Here is a 19,948-nt window from a genome sequence, read left to right as displayed (position 1 = left end):
AACTCTCCTGCAGCAGGGCCGAGCCTGGGCGCTCGGGGCCTCAGCTGGCCTACCAGTGAAGGCCTGAGGGCGGTGTCTTCTCATCTTTATTGCTTTCCAGGGAGAAGGGAGGGATCCGGACATCAAAGTGGGAGCCATCAGGTCTCTCGAAGCGGAAGGTGCCCCTGCGGGTCAGAGAGGAGCTGGATTAGCAGGAGTCGGGCTGAGGTTCTCCTGGGGATCTGGAGATCCCCATGCCCTCAGCTTGAACCACAGGCCGGATGATGCAGGCCTGACTCACTTCTGCCGGGCTCATGACAGGATGACACTGGTCTAGAGACCTAAGAGAAGCAAGAACTTAACAGCCCCTCCCAGCCCTACAGGAAGAGAAGAAGCACGGCTATCCTGGTCTGGCCTTTAGAGGCGCACTAAATAAGCTACCTGACTGAACTTCCAGGCTAAGGAGTGAAACTCCAGGAGGAAAACCCAACTACATGGGCAACCCAGTGCAGCCACAGGTCATCAGCGTCCTTTGGCCTAAGCCATTGGTCTACAAATCAGAGAAAACTGGAAAACAGGCAGTCATAAAAAACCAGACAAGTCCCATACAACAGTGAACAGCAGGTAAGGCCCCATCTCACGGCTTAACTTGGCACAGCGTTAACCCCAGGCTATGAGGACAAATGGGTGGCCCTCCCTCATTTTCTGACCTGCAGCTTGTTTCTGTAGAGTTGAGCTGCCCTGCCCAGCGCATGCTCACTTACCACATGTGCCCACTGGAAGCCTGCAGGGAGACGTGGCTGCTGTACTGGAATGCGGGTTGCTCCTTGGATAACACTGGCTCCTGCGAGGGTTCAGGGAAAAGGGTCGGGCTAGGTCCCAGGGTCACATTCCCTGCACCCTGCGGGCCACAGGCTGACCACCAGTTCACCACCACCATCTCAGCCTGCCACTCTAGGCACTCCCACAGTGACTGCCCCTCAGTACCTCCTCCCACAGCATGGCCCAGTGACCATGGGCCTTTTTTTCTGATTCTGGGAAAGATCATCTCAGACCGAACGTCTGAGGCACTGGGCAAAGGTGTTACAGGACCTACTCTTACTGTGCCACTTCTAGTGCCTATCAAGGAAAGGGGACACTGTCAAGTGCCTGAGTGCCAGATAGCACGCCTGGTGCTCTGCGAACCTTTGCTAATTTAATCCTCCTACCAATCACAAGGTAATAGGTATGATACCTATTTTAGCAATAAGAAATTGAGTATTTGGTTAAATAACTTGCCCTAAATTATGCAGCTAGTAAATAACAGCCAGAACTTGCACCCATGCTATCTAACCCCAGACCCCTGCTCAGCAGGACCAGAAGCTGGACATTACTGGCCCGGTGGTGCTCACCCTGCCCACCACCCCTCGGCCTCGCACTGTCTCCAAGGTGCCGGACAGACTGAATATCCTCCAGTGCCGCTCCCGGAGCTGGACCACGTCACTGTCGAGATTCTCCAAGCGGATACAGTAGCGCCACTGAAGGGGTGGGGAAGAGTTCATGTCTGAGAAAGAACCAGACCTTGGGCTAACCCACCCAGAATTCTGTGGACAGCAAGAGGCAACAAAGGCTAACAAGCGTTGCCCGGCTCTGCCGGCCACACCTCCCACCCTGACCCCCGAGGCACACCTCCCGGGCTCCCCTCCACCACCCTGAGGGAGACACTCACCCAGTAGACGTGGGAATTCTGAGCTTCCTAGGGGAAAAACACAAAGAATTTAAGTCCCAGAGAGTAGGACTAAGTCTGTTCCAGTCAGCATCTCTCCAATGGAGTTATTCCAGGAAGGCTACAGAGACAGCAAAGCTGCACGATCTGTGGGATGATGGTGATGACTGAACTAGGTTCATAAGCCCACGGGAGGCAGCCTCCCCAGGGCCCATCCCTTGGCTCCTTCCTCCTCATCCTGTCAAGTTCACCAAAAGAGCTAGCTACCAACCGAAATCTCCTACAGGTTTATTACCTTTCTCACCACCCTCCTGCCAGCCCCCGCCCCAGCACTCCTGGCCCAGGCTGCTGGCCAGCACCTCTGCCCCCACGCAGCCCTCCCTTATTACAATATTTGGCATGTTTTATTTGGGTCTTCTCCACTAACATGAGCTCCTGGAAGGCAGGAATAGTGTTTCATTTATATTTGTATCCCCGAGGCGTAGCTTACAGTCAAGCAAGAAAACAGCTCAATAAATGTCTGACTAACGTACAAAAGTATGAAGCCCAACCTACACTGATTTAAACAAGTATGTGTATTTTCTTCATAAACATGGCTCCCTTTGAACCAGAATGAAAGAAGGGAAGAGTCAGCCCGAGGAGTCATTTCTGGTAGCAGTGAGAGGCATCGGTACCTGTGGGTTTCCCTCCTCTGGGTTTTGGTGTCAGCCATTGCCAAGAGGCTGCCCGACACATGCAGCACTTGGGAGCAGAACCACAGGACACAGCTGAAAGTTAGGACCCACCCAGCAGTCACACTGGGCACACCACCCAGAATCTGGGGACCTAGCCCAGAGGGAAGAGGCCAGGCTAGACACATACCCTCATGCCCATGTAGAAGGGGATGACGGTGACACGGATGTTCTCGGTTGTTTCCCGGTGGACATCGGAGAGCTCCAGCCAGGGGTGGTTTTTCTCCTGCCAGGCCCGTAATGTCTCCCGAGCCACAAAAGGAGGTGCTAGGGCAAGAGACGACTGGTCAGTCCAGGCCACAGTCCAGATCGTTGCACCCAGGCTCTTCATGTGGGGCACTCTCCAATTGCTCCTCCTAGAAAACCCTTCCCACAGGCAGCCCAGGCCAGCAGGATACCCAGACATGAAGCAAAAGCACGGGCCAAAAGGAGGCATAGAGCAGCCCATCAAGAAAAAGCTCTGAGGAGGTAGTATGATTTCATGGGAAGGGAACTGGACTAGGAGTTAGGAGCCCTGGTTTTTAGACCTCGCTCTGCCACCAACTAGCAAGCGTGGGGCACTCCCTCTCATCCCTGAACCTTGGTTTTCATATCAGAAGGAGGAGCTAACAGCCATCTGACAGGTGGGTGGAAGGCTTGAATACAGTTATGGAAATAGCTTTGGAATTATTTCTATGATGCTGTCTATGAAAAACGGGCCCTCCCATTCCACATTCTCGAAAGAGATTACCTTTTGTCTGGTCATATAGAAGAAATCTTTCAAAGAGCTCGTGCTGGATGGGAACTTGATCAGTGGAGGTGTAGGGGAGGATGTCTTCATGGCTGACATAGTCGAGGCCTGGCACAGAGAGGCAAAGAGACCAGTGAAACTCACACAGCAGAGGAGAGGAACGGGGCTGAGAAGAAACAAACAATTCCTGGTCTTGTCCCAGAATAAGATGATCCTGGCAAGATTCCTCTCAGCATCTATGATCCCTCCTAGCAGACGAAAGAATATCAGAAAGGCATCAGAATCCTCTCCCTAAGACCCACTAGATCCCTCGTTGACAGACACCACCCAGAAGCTCACCACTCACCTGGGATGGCATAGAGGGCCCGGCTGTCATCATGGTTAGCCAGGAAGGTCACAGCTTCTGTCTGAGATCTCTGCGACTAAGGCAAGAAGTGAGTCAGGGGCTTTCTTGGCCACTGTTCAACCCTCTGTTTGACCCCTTCTCCCTCCCTTTGTCCCCATCATGGTTCAGGTCTTTCCCCTAGAAAGGAACGTCAGGCTCAGCCATCTTGCTTACGTACTATATGTGGACAGTCTCGGGCGTCGATCAGCACCTGATAGTAAGTGTGAGTTTTGCCTTTAACCTCCTTGGAGCCATGGCCAGCAGGGTTCTCTGCTCTGTAGGGTGGGAGAAGAAGCCCAAGATCACCCTGTGAGAAAAGGAAGCCACTCCTACCACGGTCTCACCTAAGCAGGATTTTGCCTGATCTAAATGTGCTTTAGCACCGCCTGGGGACCTGCTCAGCAAGACCTCAGGCCGGCTGCTCCCCTATCAGGGCAAACAGTGGAGCACAGAGGACCCATGGCACAGTCATCATTTGTCTTGCTGTCTGGATGCCTAATGGAAGAGGAAGGCCGTGTTGAGAAACCAAATTACTGCCTCAGTCCCCTGTGCCCAGAGGACCCCACTCTTCTCACATCCCAGGGGCTTTCTGTGATCATTTCATGGAGCTTGACATTTTTTTTTCCTTAAATGTATTCTAGCAATGATATGAAAGTAAAGAAAAGATTCTAACTGACATCAAGAAGATTGGTCCCCTAAATGCTCTCTCGGGTGCTTATCATAGAGAAAACTGAGAGTAGCTTAGGAGAGCATCCTAGGGAGGCCTGAAGGGACACTCTGGCTTAAGACTGTTCTGGCACTCCGACTTTTGTCTCCATGGGTATCAGTGCCAGAAAAGTGCTCTGGGGCCGGTCTCAAGACCCAGGAGGATGCTGTCTTTGCCTCTGGGGCCCCAATGACATATGCCTGCCATCCCTTCAGGCCATGAGTCAGGCCTACTTCTGAGGATACTGTGAGGCACAGAGACAAGAAACTTACTTTTCTGGAGCTGTAGAAGCCACATCCCGGTCATACAGTCTAGCCTGCCAGGGAAACAGGACGACACCTCGGTAGCCAAAAACACTATGAAGGAAAAGCTGGGAGGAAAGGGAGGCCTCGGTGAATCTGCTGTCTGTCACACACATCCAGGGCCTGGACCACAAAGCAGCACAGGTGCAGACAACTCTAGCTCAAGCTCTTGCATCTCTCCCCCTTGAACTCTGTGATCAACCCAGACAACTTCCCTCCAGGCCTCAGTCTCTGGCTGGAACACTCTTACCCCACTTCACCTGGCTGACTTCTACCTATCCTTTACATTACAGCTTATATCACTTCCTCTAGGAAGCTTTCCCTGACCTGACTCTCCTCCACTTAGCACCATGTGGAGCCGTTGTCCATTTGCCTATCTTTATTCCTTTCTAGACTATAAACTCCATGAAGGCAAGAACTATGTCTACCTTGCTTTCTGATTTAACTGCAATAAACCATGCCTGGTCCACTGTAGGCATACCAAAATAATAAATTAATTAATTAAACAAATGAGCCCTCCTTATCTACCAAACCAAAAACCAAACCCATTGCCATTGAGTCGAATTCCGACTCACAGCAACCCTGTATGAGAGAGCAGAACTGCATAGAGTTTCCAACACTGTAAATCTTTATGGAAGCAGACGGTCACATCTTTTTCCTGTGGAATGACTGGTGGTTTCAAACTGCCGACCTTTCGGTTAGCAGCCAAGCTCTTAACCACTGCATCACCAGGACTCCTTCCTTACCTACAAAGGGCCTGAATCTGCCTCAGCCAAGCAGCATGTAGCTGACACAGAAGTTCCGCAGACCCAGAGCTCACCACACTACAGCCAGTTCAGCTACGACCAAGCATCAAAGGTTTCGTTTTCTGAAAGCTCCCTCCACTGGCTTCCCACCATCCACTACACGAGAGGACTCTGCATCCACTGGGTTCTCTCCTCACTATAGTCCAAAGCATCTGTGGACATACTAACTGGGAAAGAGAACCCACTGACACTCCAAATCCAGGAAAACAAAACCCATCTTGAAAGATTAGTGGTTCTGATCTGGCACCAAACGCCTAGCAGAAAACCGTAACATTCAGGCCTGTGACCAAATCCAAGTCTGTTTAGAAGCAGGGCACATCAGGAAAAATAAAAGATGACCCAGCCCAGCACTCACCTGCCCAGTCTCATATTTTCCATTCTGTTTTGGCACCTCAAACACACCGACTGTTTCCAAAACTTTGCCCTCCGGTCGGTTTCTGATTAGGAAGAAAAAGAACAAGCAACTGAAAAGCTGAGACGGTAACGGTATTTATCCATCAGAAAAAGCTACTAGAATGCTGCACGGCGAAAGCAATGAGCATAGAAATGGAGCCAGCTGAAGCAGGGAAGGGTCCTGCCAAACTACACCACAGAGTTTCTGCCTTTCCTCCTTGGAGGTCCAGCCACAGGCCCCTGCGTGATCAAACCTCCCCAAGCTCTCGGTGTGGGAACTGCTCCCAGGTCACTTCTCTCTTCACTCTCAGCATTCCTCCTCTCATGCCCACTCATATGTGCCCTTCACCTCCATTTCTTCCCGACCCACTCTCCTGTCCCTCCCACCTTGCATTTCAGTTGTGTCCCTGACATATCTCCATTAGAACTCTTAAGCTCCCTGGGAGCAATGCCTGTGTCTGATTGGCCTGTACTCCCCTGAGCCTACTGTATAAGAGATGCTCAATAAATATTTGTTCTGTGTCATAATTCCATGTCCTTCTCCCCCTCTAAACTGTAGCCCTCACCCTGCCCTTGAAGGGTTTAGCCATCTCTACATTTCCTACTGTACACCCCAGTAGCCTCTCAAGGCAGTTTTTCTTCAGATTTACATCAATTTTCACAGGGGTCTTAAGTTGCAAATAGTTACCATCCCTCCCCAATATATTTCTAATCTCAGCCACTAAAAGTTCAGGTCTCTGGATAGGGCTGTTCCTCTAGGGGACCTTGAAAGCACTACGATTCTTACTATTTTGGAGATGTGAACTTTATGCTTCCTCGTTTTGATCCTTTGGCCCCAATCTGACCAACCTGCCCCATCCCCAGAGACACCATCCCCAAGGGCTCAAATCCCCTTCCCCAAGTCACATAGAGAGAATTCGTCTCCCCAGTGTCTCACTGAAACCTAGAACCCACGCAGGGCCCAGACCTGAGATACTGTTTCCCATCTCCAGCATCTTTCTGAGGCCCTGACCCATTCGTGGGGGCTGGGAGTTCATGTCAAAAGCCTGAATTAAAAGGCTGGCCACTAACAGCAGTGCTCGGGGGCCCCCCAGCCGGTGAGGTGGAATTCTGCCTGGGAGAGTTACTTGTTCTCCCTCAGAGTCGGTCACCACACAACTCGGGACTCTGGGCCACGTTCCCTTCTTTGCTCTCGGCACACGTCCCAGGCGGCGCAGTTCCGCGCCTTGCTCGGGACCCTCTCCCGGGGTGAACTCCAGTCACCCTCAGACAGCCTGGTGCAGGCCCGGCCTTCTGGCTTCCTCACGGGCCGGGAACACCGCTTCCTGGGCTTCAAGCCAGGTCCCCTTGCCCCTTCGCTCCGTCCCTCACCGGGACGAGAGGTGCCTCCGTGTCGTCGTGGTTGCCGCTGGCGGGAAGGACCCAGCTCCACCCGCTGCACAGAGCGGCCACGGCTCCCGGGCCCTGGTCAGCGACCGTGACCACCAGCGGCTTCCCACGGCCAGGGCCCGCCGGGCTGCACAGCCCGCCATGTCCCACCAGAGCGCCCGCTCGGCTTGCTGACACACGACCCAACCCGCGGCCAGGCGGCGTTCCGCCCCGGCCCCACACTGCCCCTCGCCGCGCCCCGCCCCCTGGCCCTCTGCCCTGCCTCGCCCTCTCCCGCGAGCTCTGTGGTTCTTCCGGCGCATGGCAGGCGGAAGTCGCGGGTCGGGGTCACCTGACCAGAGAGTCGCATAGACATGGCGTCTTCTTTGGTGGCTGGTGAGCGGTTGGTTCGCGCTTTGGGCGCCGGTGGGGAGCTGGAGCCAGAGCAGCTGCCTCGGAAGTTGCGAGTCGAACTTGAAGCCGCGCTGCGGAAGAAGCACAAGAGCGATGATAGCCCCGGTGACCCCCGACCCCTGGTTTCCTTCGGTCTGATCCGGGATCTGCACCAGCACCTGAGACAAAGGGGTGAGCCCCAGCGTCCAGTCCGGGGCGCCTCCTTGTTTTCAAAGTCTTCTCCTTGTTGAGATCGTTTTCCATCACTCTCTTTCGCCCCCCCCTCCCCGAACATCTGTCTCGCCAATACTTGTTAGGTGCCGTCGAGTCGGTTCCGATTCATAGCGACCCTGCATACAACAGGGTCACCTCATAAACCTTAGTGCCACCAACTCTCTTCCCAGCTCCTCTGGGAATTCTTCGTGAGATGACAAAATTTACTTGTGCAGTTTCTGTCCTCTTGAGAGTCTCCCCTATCAGGTACACTGTAGAGTCCCTTGCCCCTTAGGAAGTCCAAGTTCTGACCCAATATCACCTCACAGGTTCAGTTTCTTCCTTTCAGGCCACATTAGGAACCACCGTAGCGTAGTAACCTTGTCCTCCTGGGGAATCTCGATTTCTTTTCATCTTAAAAGCAAGAGTTGTCAGTTCTTCGTTATTCTGTTTTGTGTTTTTGTTTTTAGATAGGAGGAAGAAAGCCATGCAGAATGCAGAAAGATCTGGACTAGGAATAGCATCTGAGTTCTAGTCCTAGCTTTGCCACTGACTTCCCTTGGAATAGTCATTTCCCACCCTGAGCCTCAGTTTCCTTATCTGCAAAGAGAGGAAATAGGACAAGCTGGCATCTAAGATCTTTTGCCAGTATTAACGCAGCCTAGCTGGAAACAAAAGGTAGACTCCCCAACTATTGGTACTGAGAAGGACCTTATAAAGAGGTAAGCTAATCCAGGGTCCTGAGTATTTGGCATCACTGTGACCTAAACTGTTTAGGTCTGTGTGGCCATAGAAATGACCTAACTCACAGGCAAATGTAAATAGCTTACACGTTAGTCATGACATGGGCAGGATAATTGAGAACTGACAGAGTCAGCTGTGCAGCACCAGGAGCGGCTTATGTGGAATTGTCCTAGATTCTTACCAAGTGAAAATGATCCTGGAGAAGGATTGATATAGTAGTGGCCATGTTTTATTTTTGTAGAAAGAATAGAAGAACTAGACTCTTCTCTGATGTAAATCCCTCAGCCTCAGCTCTGGATCACTGTGTTGTGGAAACCTTTTATTCCCAGACTCCACGCTGTATCTTCATGAGCTCCTGGAAGGCAGTGAAATCTATCTCCCAGAGGTTGTGAAGCCTCCGCGGGTACGTAAGGGATATATTTGTGAGAATGGGCATTGGCTAAGTTGAGCTTATTCATGATACTTGAATTTAAAAATCAGCTTTTGAGCTCAAAACTTTGCCTTTTAAATCCTTGGGAACAGGGGTGGGGGAAAACAGATATTGTCCTCCCGGATTGACAGCTTGGAGTGAAGGCAGAGCTGATACATGGGTGTCCTGGCACCCTCAGCCCCTTGGAACCAATGATTGTGACATACTTTCTAGCAAGCTGGAGATACAACTCTTCTCATTTGATTTTTCTGCCCCAGAACCCAGAATTAGTTGCCCGGTTGGAGAAGATTAAGATACAGCTGGCCAATGAGGAATATAAGCGGATCACCCGTAATATCACCTGCCAGGTAGGGGTAGCCCTACACTGGGAAGAGGTACAGAGGGAAGAAAGAAACATGGAAACATGATGTATATACTATTCAGAGATCATAGGCGCTTTGTGCTGCACATACACCAAATATATTCCCAACTTATTCATTGGAACTCTGGGTTCAAATGGTGACTGATTCATAATAGTTATAGGCAGGGCTCCCTACTGTTCTCTGGCATGCTCCTGCCCTAGAGCAGGAGGGGAGTAGATGGTTACTGAGAGCTTATGCCTTTTCCCTGAAATGCATGATCTGTGGTCCAGGGAAGAGACAAACTGGTTCTAGACAAAAAGAATCCATGGAAAAAGCAGAGTGAATGTGTAGGGGAATAGGGAGGATTAAGCAAGACTACAAGTGGGTACTCTTTGGGCTGCCTCTGAGCTTCCATTCTGAAATCATCTGCTTTTCCTTTTTCCCAGGATTCAAGGCATGGTGGGACTCTGAGTGACCTGGGAAAGGAAGGTGAGATACCAGGAAATCAGGCTACTAAAGCCTCTCCCTGGGGTGGATCACAGAACTCCTTCCCACCCCAGTGCTCTGTGTTTTAACTGGAGCTGTTTGTCTGGGTTCTCTGGAGGTGCAAAACCAGTGAAGCACACATATAAATAAAGAGAGAGATGTATTTCAAGGAAATCGCTTATGCAGTTGTGGAGGCTGGCAAGTCCCAAATCCTTGGGTCAGTGGCAGGCTGGAGGCTTTTCCTGACTCACGTGGTAACGGGCCAAGGAACCCAAAATCTGTAAGTCAGGCAGCAGGCTGCTGGCTCGTGGGCTTGCAGGAGCTGGCAAATCCAAAATCTGCAGGTCAGGCAGCAGGACCTCAGGTCCCAGGAACCAGAGGTCAAGGGATGACAAGGGAGCGAGAGCGCTTTGCCAGAACATCCATATATATTGGATATAGGCCACACCCCTGAGGAAACTCCCCTTTCAGCTGATGGGTTGCTCACATCAGATCATAAAATGGAGGATGATTACATAATATCTGCCAGACCAGTGAAAATCATGGCCTAGCCAAGCTGACATGTAACCTTAACCATTATGTTATTCGAGCTTGTACTTTGAGGGGAACCAGTTAATGGGGGAGGCAGCCATGAGATCAGAGGGGCTCTGAAGAATGTTGACCTAAAGATTTCTTCTCTGGGCTCCTCCTCAAAGTGAGGTCGGTAAAGGCTCTGGTCATCACCATCTTCAACTTCATTGTCACGGTGGTAGCTGCCTTTGTCTGCACCTACCTTGGAAGCCAGTATATCTTCACAGAAATGGCCTCGGTGAGTAGGCACTGGGCAGGGCGGGTGCCCCAGAAGGGGCTGTTAATGGGAAAGGGAGGATGTATGCCTTGCATAGGTCAGAAATTGAATGAATGTTTATACAATAAACAAGAAGGATCATTTGAGCTTCCCAGCAATCATGGGGTGGATAATAACCCCAAGAGAAGCCAGATCCTCTCTTCCACCTGCCAAACTTAAGAACTGGGTTGGGGTGTTTTCCATCCTTGATAAAGGTGTTGGGGTTGCAGAGCTGAGTGCTAGCCTGCATCCCCTAAGCCTGGTCCTCCCCGTCTCCAGCGGGTACTTGCTGCATTGATCGTCGCTTCTGTGGTGGGCCTGGCCGAGCTGTATGTCATGGTACGGGCGATGGAAGGCGAGTTGGGAGAGCTGTAACTGGTGCTTCATCTTCAATGTCTGGAAAAGTTTTGGGGGCCTTCAAGCTCCCAGCTTCCTGTCACTCTCAGTCAGCCCATCAGGTGCTTTGTTCTAAGCTCCAGTAAGTGAGAGGGCCAGGCCACCTGCTCTTCCTTTTGGGGAGCCCTATCATCCATGAATTTCCAGAGGTCTGAGAAGTGGAGGGGACTCAAGCAACACATCTTTAAACTCAGAGGACTGAGCTGTCAGTACCGTCTCCTGAATCTGGTGCCCTATCTGCCTTCTCCAGCCCGTTCTGAGCACTCCTGGGGCTGGTTTTTTTCCATTGGGAGTAAATGGAATCTAAACCTTCCCAGAAGTAGACCATACCGCCTTGAACTTACCCAAGTGCACAGATCAGTTGTCATCCTTTGTACACGTGTCCCTGATGCAGATCTGAAATTTAGGTCGGAAGGCCTCCCAAAAGCAGAAAGGGTCTCCTTTCTCCAGTTTGTGCTGAAAGAGGGACTGATCAGAGGATGCTGAACAAGAGAAAGAAGGGTTGGTACAGGATGGTGAAACTGGAAGCAAGGCAGCTACCTTTTCAGAATTGTAGTTTTGATCTTCATCCTTCTCTCTCTGTCTACTTGCCTTTTTCTGATTTTCTACATGCTTCTGCCAGTCTCTACCACTCACCAACCCTCCTTCCAAACACACTTTGCTCTGCTTCCAAAATTGAAAACAATCCAGGTGGCTAAACAGTATGTCTGCTTTTAATTGCAAAATTCCATGTGTTTGCATATGGGGGGATTATATCTATTGGAGATTGTCTCAGTTAATAAAGAGGACCTGTTCTTTGTAGACAGGGACTATTTTCAAACTTCAACTATGTATAATATGAACGTACATACTGGTATACATAAGTCTAATGCAGTATATCTTATGTGGGTTCTTAAACGTGTTTGGGTAAATACAAAAAATTACACGTAAATGCCCACAGTTGACGCATTGTGTTACATGGTTGCCTTTGGTCTTCACAACAGTCCTGAAGGTTGGAAAAAGAAATGATGTAGGCCCCTTTTCCAGAAGACAAAACTGAGGCTGAGCGTGATGAAATGACCGGTTTGTGGCCCTTCGTCTGATAAATGGAGCCAAGGACTCCTTGGTTGTCCTGAAGTCTCTGTAGTGTTACACTTCTGAGAACTTACATTAGTGTTGTGATGATAGAGTCTGCATAGGGCACTTAGAAGGTTATCGGCAGTAGTTATTTATCTAATAAATATTTATTGTATCCACTGTATTCTTATTTCAAATCCTGTGACAAACAACAGACATTTCTATAGTTACGAGAATTGTTCAGAGTCTGCTCGTAATCGTTATTGTAAGTTGGCATCTAGTCACCTCTGACTCATGGTGACCCCATGTACAACAGAACGAAACTTTGCCCAGTCCTGTGCCATCTTCATGATCATTGGTCTGCTCGAGTCCATTGTTGCGGCCACTGTGTATTTTGAGTGCCTCTGAACCTAGGGGGCTCATTTTCCAGCATGATATCTGTGAGGTGGTCCTCCCATCTCCCCCTCCTGCCACTTCCCCCAGCTCCTGCCTCCCCTCTCTGCACCTTTCATTAGGATGAGGTCTGTACCTGATCCCAACCTTCTACTCCCACATACCTTTGAGGGCAGGACTACTTGTGGCTATAGCAGCTCTGCATGACCTACAAGCAGCAGGCATCTGTGGCATTGAGCACTTACTAAGATCTCCTTTACATGCCAGGCACTGTGCTAGCTTCCAGGGATAGAGAGAGAAAAGATCTCGCACTGCCTAGTGAGGAGGAAACAGCCCAGTGTGCTAGATGGTTTCTCTGCAAGGGCAGCAAGTTAGAAATGGGAACTGAATGGCCTGTCTTCCACTTCCCATCACAGAGAAGGGAGCTCTGTCTTCTCAGCCACCCTCTGTCTCACCATACCACGCTTTCTTCAATGCACCTTGGGTCCAGGGCTTCCCTGGGAGAGGGGAGTGCTTGGCAAGCGGTCAGAGGAATAAGAAGTTTGGGGCCAGCCTTCTCCTGGCCTGCTGTATGGAAAGGAAATTAGTGTTAACATTGAGAGCCCTAAAAATGCGGCACACATGCCGTGAAGCACTTTACCTACATTATCTCATCGCATTCCCCATATGGAGAGGAGACAAGCATTACCATCCCCATTTTCCAGGCTCACAAGAGTTTTAGAGGTTTGCCAAGCTTATGTAGCAGAGAAGCTACAGGGTGGAGGCAGCTGGAGTGCCATGGAACCAGAGAGGTTGGGAGCAGGCCACGCGTGCCAGCAGAGGCTCCCATTGCCCCAGGGTCTGTCGATCAGAGCCCTAAATCTGCAAATTGACTTTCCCTGTAATCCCAGCAGAAGGCTGGGTAATAGCTCTCCACCCAGGATCTGTGGAACCCAGCTGTATTTCAGGATTGGGTGATGGGGGTCAAATTCAAAAGCAAATGTCTCCCATTTCTATTCATTGCTGCACACAACAATCCAGATTAAGATGCAGAGTTGGAGTTTTATTTGGGGATTAGTCGGTATTACAGATGACAGCGATACCAAAACCCATTGCTGGTGTACCCATACCCACCCCAAATCTGCCAAGTGGTCTCCACTTGTCAAAGGAGGGAGCAGGGGACCCATTTCTGTGCTAAGTCCTAGGAGGGGCAGGCCTAGGGTGGGTTAGAGGAGCCAGAGGAGGGGTCTTGCAAGCTCTGGGCCTAGATTAGGAGTGGTCCAGGTTGGTGATGACGGCCGAGGCATAGATGAGGTCAGGCTGCCCAGTGAGGTCTGGGGAGTAGTTTCCTTCAAAGAAGGGTGGGCCTCTGAAGCCCCAGCCAGTCCCCATGGGGCTGCAGCTTTAGCCCCTGCCCAGCCCTGCCCTGGACCCAGGCTAGGAGCTGGACAGGAGGAGTGTGAACACACTGAGGTGTGCTGTTGGAGGGTTGAGGCTGTCCCAGTCTGCGGGGCTCGCAGGGCTGCTGAAGAGTGGGAGAGAACAGGAGCTCTTGCGGGGAGGGGTGACCTCAGGCCTGGGGTTTAGGCCTTCCAGCTTTCTATTCTTGATTTTCTTGGCCCAGTGGTTCTGGGAGCACACCTGGTAGGGAAGAACAGGGAGTCTTTTCTGGCTCCAGCACCCCCAACCCCCAGGAACAGAGAAAGCAGAACCTAGAGGCTCGATACCCAAAGAGAAAGGGCTGTGGGTCAAGCTCAGAAGCTAGCTGTGCAGGTGTACCCCAGGTCCGAGAGGGAGTCACAGTTCACCTGGATCTTGCCCTCAGGGAGACGGGTCACCTGGGCCAGGCGCTCATGGGTGCTGATGTCAGGATAAGGCAGTGCTGCAAACACCCGCTGCAGCTCCAGCAGCTGCCCTCTGCTGAAAGTGGTCCGCTTCCTCCGGTGGGAATCCAGTCCCCGGGCACGACCTGGGGGCCGGTGGCAGTCAAGCCAAGCAGTCAATTCCCTGCAGCAGCCTTCTGCTTCCACCCCCTCCCATCCTCACCCCCACCTCCGACTCAAAGCCCTCAAAAGACCCTGAAGCCCCACCACCCCACTCCTTTCCCCCATCACACCCTTCCCCACATCCTCACCCAGCCCACCCCTTCCCCATCAGATCACCTGCTGTGGCTGCATCAGTCCAGTTGGCCATGGGGCTAGCAGATGACGAAGAGCCAGTGGGCTAGGCCAGGGCTGTGACCACACCAGACCTCTCGGTTCAGGTTTTATCCTGGTCAGCATGGCTGGCCCCGCCTCTGGGGGAGGGGCTTACAGTCCAAGGGGGAGGGGTCAGGGGCAGGGTTTAGGCTTACAGGGGTGTGGGTGGGGCAAAAGTTTTGTGGCGTCTACCCCTCAGGGCTTCCCTAAGGAAAGTGGTCCTAGCCTCCCTCCTGGTACTTCAAACTCTGGCAGCCTGTGTCCAGAATCCTGTACTTCATGAAAATCTTCCCAAGGCTCCTTCTAGAAAGCCAAAGCGATTGCTCTCCCACTCTCCCACACCCCCTGGAGCCCTCAGTGCTCTGTCCTGGTCCTGGCCGCCGTCATGGACGAATTGAGCCCTAGCTGATGACAGAAGACTGGGCTAGTGAAGCTGGCCAGGATGGGGAAGAGTGACGGGGGACAGCAGATGAGCTGGAGCTGTCCACCCCCTGCAGGGCTGGGGCCATATGTCGCCGGCCAACCAGATGGCCCTGGGGCCTGCTTTAGAGCTTTGCCTGCATCTACCCTTTCTCCCCCACCCCTCAGAAGCCCGGATGGAGTCATCCCAGAAAGGGTTCCACAGGTGCAATTGAGGGTTTTTAAGAAAGGTGTTTGTTGTTACAGTGTTCTCTTCCTTCAAGCCCCCTGGACCACCTTTCTAAGAGAAGGGATGCGTTTGAATTTCATTTCCTGCCCTCCCCTCTCTTCTAACCTCACGCCTCCTACCCAAGACTCAAGACAAAGACCTCAAAGAATGAAAGGGGTAGGTTTGGGGGAGCACACCCCCAAGGGCTCAGGAGTCTGAGCTACCCGGATTTCAGGTTCAGGATGGGCAGAAAAGCCAAGCCAGAAGCCATCCACCTCCCTGCCCCTTCTCTCTCCTCCAAGACCCTAGTCAACTCCTGGGGCAAAGCATGCCCAGGGCTGGAACGGTGGCTTGAACTTCTGGTCATCATCAAAGGGCTTCAGGCTCCTGCTTAGCTGCTGGTGGGGCTGTTTGGGGGCTGCTTAGCAGGGGAGGAGGGCTGTCTCTCAGGGAGTCCTCCCCAGTCCACCGCTTTCCAGGTCCATTGGCTGGCCTGAGCCAACATGGGTTGGACACACAGACCCTTCTCTGTCCCCCCTCCCAGCCCATCGTGACAGGCCAGCTTCCCCTCCCTCACCAGGCTGTCCACCCGAGTCAGGAGAGCAGTCTTAAGCTCGGGACCAAGGGACCTTTATTGAGGTGGGAGGAGGGAGCTACAGAAGGCCCAGCTGTGTGGACTCGGGTTCCTACTGGTGGCCAGGAGCTGGGCAGCCCAGCCAGTACGTGTCGATGGAGCGTGGGTAGGGCGGGTTCACGGTGTCCACGCGCCGGGTGCGAAGGTTGACTCGATAGTACTTGTCTGGAAGAGAACGCAGGGGAGGATGTGTGAGACCTGCCCATTCCTGCCCTGAGAGAGAAGACTCGGGGTCTCTCCTGGAAGGGTAACTGAAGACCTGCGGTGCAGCCGGAGACTCAGGGCCTGGCTTTCTGGGGTCACTGCCCTTGGGCTAGACCAGCTACAGGAGTGGCAGGGGCTCCCACCTCCCGAGAAGAAGTAGACGCTCTGAATGGGCTCGCAGGAGGCAGACACCAGCCAGTCCATGTCGTAGTCAGAGTAGGTTCCCAGCCCGCTCTCCTCACTGGAGAACCAGGACTGCCAGGCTGAGCGGATAGGCGGGCGTGAGTAACGGCTACGGCGGCGACCGTGGCGAGAGCGGTAGCGTTTGCGGTTGCGACGTGCAGACTTGGTTTTTTTGGCCCAGGAGGAGCGGGGAGCGGAGCCTGAGACGTAGATGTGGCCAGCCATGGCGGCGTCCACCTGCTCCGGTACACCTGGCCAGTGCTGGCTGATGAACTTGGGCTCGCTGGCACCACCTGTGGCGGGGAAGGGGTTAATAGGGGCCCTGGGAGCTGGGGCCTTGCCCCCTCCAGCAGGGCCTTTAAAGTTCATCTGGTGCCCAGAAATGGGCTGTGCCTTGCCCAAGGACACACAGCCAGCTAGGGGCAGAGCCCAGCACCCAGGCCTCTGACTCTCAGTCCAGTGCTCTTTCCCCTGCCCTCCCTACATCATATCCCAGGGTGTCTCCTCCCACCTCCTAGGCCTCCCTAGTCCCCTCAAGCCACAGGCCCTCCCTTTGCTGGCTGTGTCCGTAGCTGTGGTAAGCAAAGTTCAAGGTAAGGGGTCCAGGCTGAGCCAAGTCACCTCCCAAAGGTCAACAGAAGCAAAGTCTGGACTGAGCAAACAGCTCTTGATCGATAGTTCCACAACCACAGACCCCTCAGCCAAGCCCTCCCCCTACCCAGGGGACCCCAGCCCGCTTGAGGGGGAAGCAAGACTTGCCCTCCCTCCGTACCAAGCGATCTGCCCCAGAAGAGAAGCTCAAAGATGTCCTCCCAGCTGTCCCGATGCATTAGGGCGAAGCGCGCAAACACAGCAGACAGGGAGCTGCCTTCACACTCCTCCTGACTGGGCTGCTGCTGGAACGTGTACTCCCAGTACTGTTTCCCTGGGGAACAAGGCTACTGGCATCAGGAGGGTGGCAGGAACAGGGCTGGAGCTCCTGGCGTGGGGGGTGGGCATAACCGGAGGCCTGTCCCCATTGAAGTGCTGAGGGAAAGTGAGACTGCTCCACTGCTTGATCATTGTCCCACCCACTCCCTGAGTACCCTTGAAGAAGTAGGCCCGCTCCCGGCCACTGTAGCTATGGGCAGGGAGGGCCAAGGCCGCATCCACGTTGTCCGGGATGCCCTTGAAGCCTTCAGAGATGTTGCGAGGGTAGTCGGGGTCCAGGACACCATCCTCGAAACGCCAGTACTGGCTACCCTAAGGAGTAGGGAAGGTGAGAAGCATGAGGAGGCAGCTGGCCAGGCACAGGGCAGAACCCCCCACCCCAAGGCAGCTATCCCCAACTCTAGGCTTGTTGCCCAGGACCGGGAGCCTCAGACTGCCCTGTCCTCACAGAGCCCCAGCCACGTACCCACAGAATCCCGGATCTGGCCAGCCCTCCTGCCCATGGTGGCCCTGGCACAACAGCTCTCAATTCTTCCCTAGAAGCCCTCCACCCTGACCCACAGTCCCTGGGCCTGGCACCTTGAAGAGATAGGTCTTCCCCAGACAGTTGATGCGAGTGAAGGCAGCATCAATGGGGCCCTCGATGCCCCAGACGTCTCGGATGAGCTTAGGGTACCCAGGCCTCACTGCCTTTTCATCCAGCTCATAGCAGTACTGCCCTGGAGTTTGGGAGACTCTGTGAGGGAGGGGACACTCCTGGGGCAGACCCCCACCCCTGAAAACTGCCCTTGGTATCACCTCGGAAGGCAAAGAGGGAACCGTTTTTGAGATTGGTGAAGGCGTCAAAAGGCTTCTCACTGCACAGCTCCTCCTCCACTGGGGACTCTAGGTCACTGGTCCCAGGCCCTAGAGCCACCACCTCAGTCCTTAGGGTCACCCTCTCAGGCTCTGGGCCTTCTTCCTCAAGGTTCGGAACAGGACGCTGCTGCAGGTCAGGGCTCTGGATGGGGTTCTCTGGCTGTGGGTGGATGCTGGCGTTGTGTTCGGTCTGTTCACGGTAGTCAGAGACTCCATATTCATCCTCGGGCAGAGTGAATACATCCCCGCGAGTCACTGCAGGTAGAGAGGGCGGTGAGTCTCCAGCTGCAGCAGGGACTCCAGACCTACCCACCATAGCTCTGGACGTACCTTGGGGCTTGCACTCGTCCATGTAGTCGGCACAGCAGCTCTGGTAGTAAGAGCAGAGCTCATCGCACTGACACTTCGTGTCAGCATTGAAGCCCTCCGTGCAGCGGCCCTTGCACGACTCTGTGGGGAGGGGGTGTCAGTTGGCAAGGCCAAGGCCCGGGTCACCCTTGCCCACCCCACATTGGCCCAGATGGCCACCAACACCCTCCTGCACCTTGGTCGGCCAGAACAGCCCATGCCAGCAGGGCCAGCATCAGAAGGGGTCTGGGGGGTGCCATGGCAGGGCCTCCAGCCGCAGGCCTGGTAAGCTGTGCTCTGAGCTCCCTGAAATCGCAGCTCTGATGTAAGAGGAAGAGAGGGAGAGGAGGAGACTGGGAGGGAGGGAGGAGGGAGGGACTGACAGAAGATGAGCTGCCGTCTCTGCAGCTCTGTTTGCTCAACCTGCAGCCCAGCCCCCCAGTACCCTGACCCGCAGGCTACTGCAAAGGGTCACATTCCTGGAACCCTGGGCCTGGGAGAGCTGGGAAATGAGATCTTTGCCAAGCTGAGGGTCATTTCAAATAGCACAGTGGGTGTAGAGGTCAGAACGAAGGTCCTCTCTGCCATTTACTGGCTATGTAACCTTGGTCAAATTGCTTTACCTCTCTGAGCCTTGGTTTTCTTTTTAGTAAAATGAGACTAATAATACTTACCTCATGGAGTGTTGAGAGATTACATGAACTGAAGTAGATAAAATGTGCAGTGCCTGGATTAGCCTCACATTTTCTCCATAAATGGTTATAGATCCATGATTTGTTTGATCAGGCGCATCCCTGGCTGGGTGGCTCACCCAGTGAATGTTTTGTATATTTAGGGCATTTAAAGGAAGGGTGGGTGGAGAGATGGTAAACAGTCTGGGGATTTTTTTTTTTTTTTTAATTGCAAAAGAACAAAGTTTGATTTCTTGGTTCTCTCTTGGATACAATGATTTCCCCAAGCTAGTCTTCACAGCACAGGACACTGGCTGAATATTAACCCTTTGGAGTGGATTTGATTCCTGAGTTTTCCATGAATCCACTGATCCTGGACTGGCCATTCCATGTCCCCACCCTCAGTCTCTCCATCTGTAAAGAATGGGAGTGGGCTAGTCCAGCACACTTTTAGATTCTCATGAGAAGTATAGTCCCTATGCCCAGAAAATCCCCACTGGCACAGAATGTCTGATTTTGTGCATAATTTCAGGAAGTCCAGAGGCCTCCTGAGATCCTCCTACCACCTGGAAGAAGTGATCCCCAGGGCTCCCAGCTGACTTTTTCTGTTCTGTAATCAGAGGGGAGTATGACTTTGGACAATCTCTTCTCTAAGGGCCTTAGTCACTTCAATTGTAAAATGAGAACATTAACCCTACCCCATAGAGACGTTATGATTCTTCATTGAGAAATAGGTATAAAAGGTCCTTGAGAGTTGTACAGTTATTATTATGATTGTTCTAACCACTAGTAGGCGCCCCTGCATGGCACAATGGTTAAGTTCTCGACCACTAACTGAAAGGTTGGCGATTCAAACCCACCTAGAGATGCCGCAGGGGAAAGGCCTGGCAGTCTGCCTCTGAAAGGTCACGGCCTTGAAAGCCCTATAGAGC

General features: G+C 52.8%; 4 protein-coding genes across 6 annotated transcripts; 1 reads left to right on the top strand and 3 right to left on the bottom strand.

Annotated features, from left to right (window-relative positions):
• Positions 1-27: 27 nt before the first annotated feature.
• Positions 28-7,402, bottom strand: POLDIP2 (DNA polymerase delta interacting protein 2). Its single transcript, XM_004385379.3, has 11 exons — positions 7,109-7,402; positions 5,700-5,781; positions 4,509-4,606; positions 3,709-3,805; positions 3,492-3,567; positions 3,146-3,253; positions 2,546-2,682; positions 1,688-1,714; positions 1,371-1,496; positions 744-823; positions 28-164 (listed from the first exon to the last, which is right to left on the bottom strand). The coding sequence occupies exons 1-11, from the start codon at positions 7,267-7,269 to the stop codon at positions 50-52; spliced, it is 1,107 nt and encodes a 368-aa protein (XP_004385436.1). The 5' UTR covers positions 7,270-7,402; the 3' UTR covers positions 28-49.
• Positions 7,403-7,446: 44 nt separating this feature from the next.
• TMEM199 (transmembrane protein 199) lies at positions 7,447-12,130 on the top strand. 3 transcript variants are annotated; one of them, XM_023739634.1, is made up of 6 exons: positions 7,447-7,690; positions 8,785-8,858; positions 9,143-9,232; positions 9,673-9,715; positions 10,408-10,520; positions 11,918-12,130. In XM_023739634.1, the coding sequence occupies exons 1-6, from the start codon at positions 7,480-7,482 to the stop codon at positions 11,921-11,923; spliced, it is 537 nt and encodes a 178-aa protein (XP_023595402.1). In that variant the 5' UTR covers positions 7,447-7,479; the 3' UTR covers positions 11,924-12,130. The 3 variants fall into 3 exon arrangements, with proteins under 3 accessions (XP_023595402.1, XP_004385435.1, XP_023595403.1); XM_004385378.2 differs by lacking the exon at positions 11,918-12,130 and adding an exon at positions 10,818-11,911; XM_023739635.1 differs by lacking the exons at positions 9,143-9,232; positions 11,918-12,130 and adding an exon at positions 10,818-11,911.
• A 1,501-nt stretch (positions 12,131-13,631) lies between these two features.
• On the bottom strand, positions 13,632-14,555 carry SEBOX (SEBOX homeobox). The gene is given in 6 exon segments (XM_004391221.1): positions 13,632-13,681; positions 13,684-13,845; positions 13,848-13,895; positions 13,898-14,003; positions 14,171-14,331; positions 14,525-14,555. Coding segments are annotated over 6 exon segments (558 nt in total).
• A 1,319-nt stretch (positions 14,556-15,874) lies between these two features.
• On the bottom strand, positions 15,875-18,605 carry VTN (vitronectin). Its single transcript, XM_004385445.1, has 8 exons — positions 18,542-18,605; positions 18,328-18,447; positions 17,938-18,252; positions 17,719-17,858; positions 17,295-17,451; positions 16,982-17,134; positions 16,170-16,502; positions 15,875-15,987 (listed from the first exon to the last, which is right to left on the bottom strand). The coding sequence occupies exons 1-8, from the start codon at positions 18,603-18,605 to the stop codon at positions 15,875-15,877; spliced, it is 1,395 nt and encodes a 464-aa protein (XP_004385502.1).
• Between the last annotated feature and the right edge of the window lie 1,343 nt (positions 18,606-19,948).

Source organism: Trichechus manatus, unplaced genomic scaffold (assembly GCF_000243295.1).
Source record: "Trichechus manatus latirostris isolate Lorelei unplaced genomic scaffold, TriManLat1.0 scaffold00138, whole genome shotgun sequence".
In the NCBI taxonomy this organism is placed as follows: domain Eukaryota; kingdom Metazoa; phylum Chordata; class Mammalia; order Sirenia; family Trichechidae; genus Trichechus; species Trichechus manatus.
The sequence above is the reverse complement of the archived record's forward strand: the minus strand, read 5'-3'. Positions and strand labels throughout refer to the sequence as shown.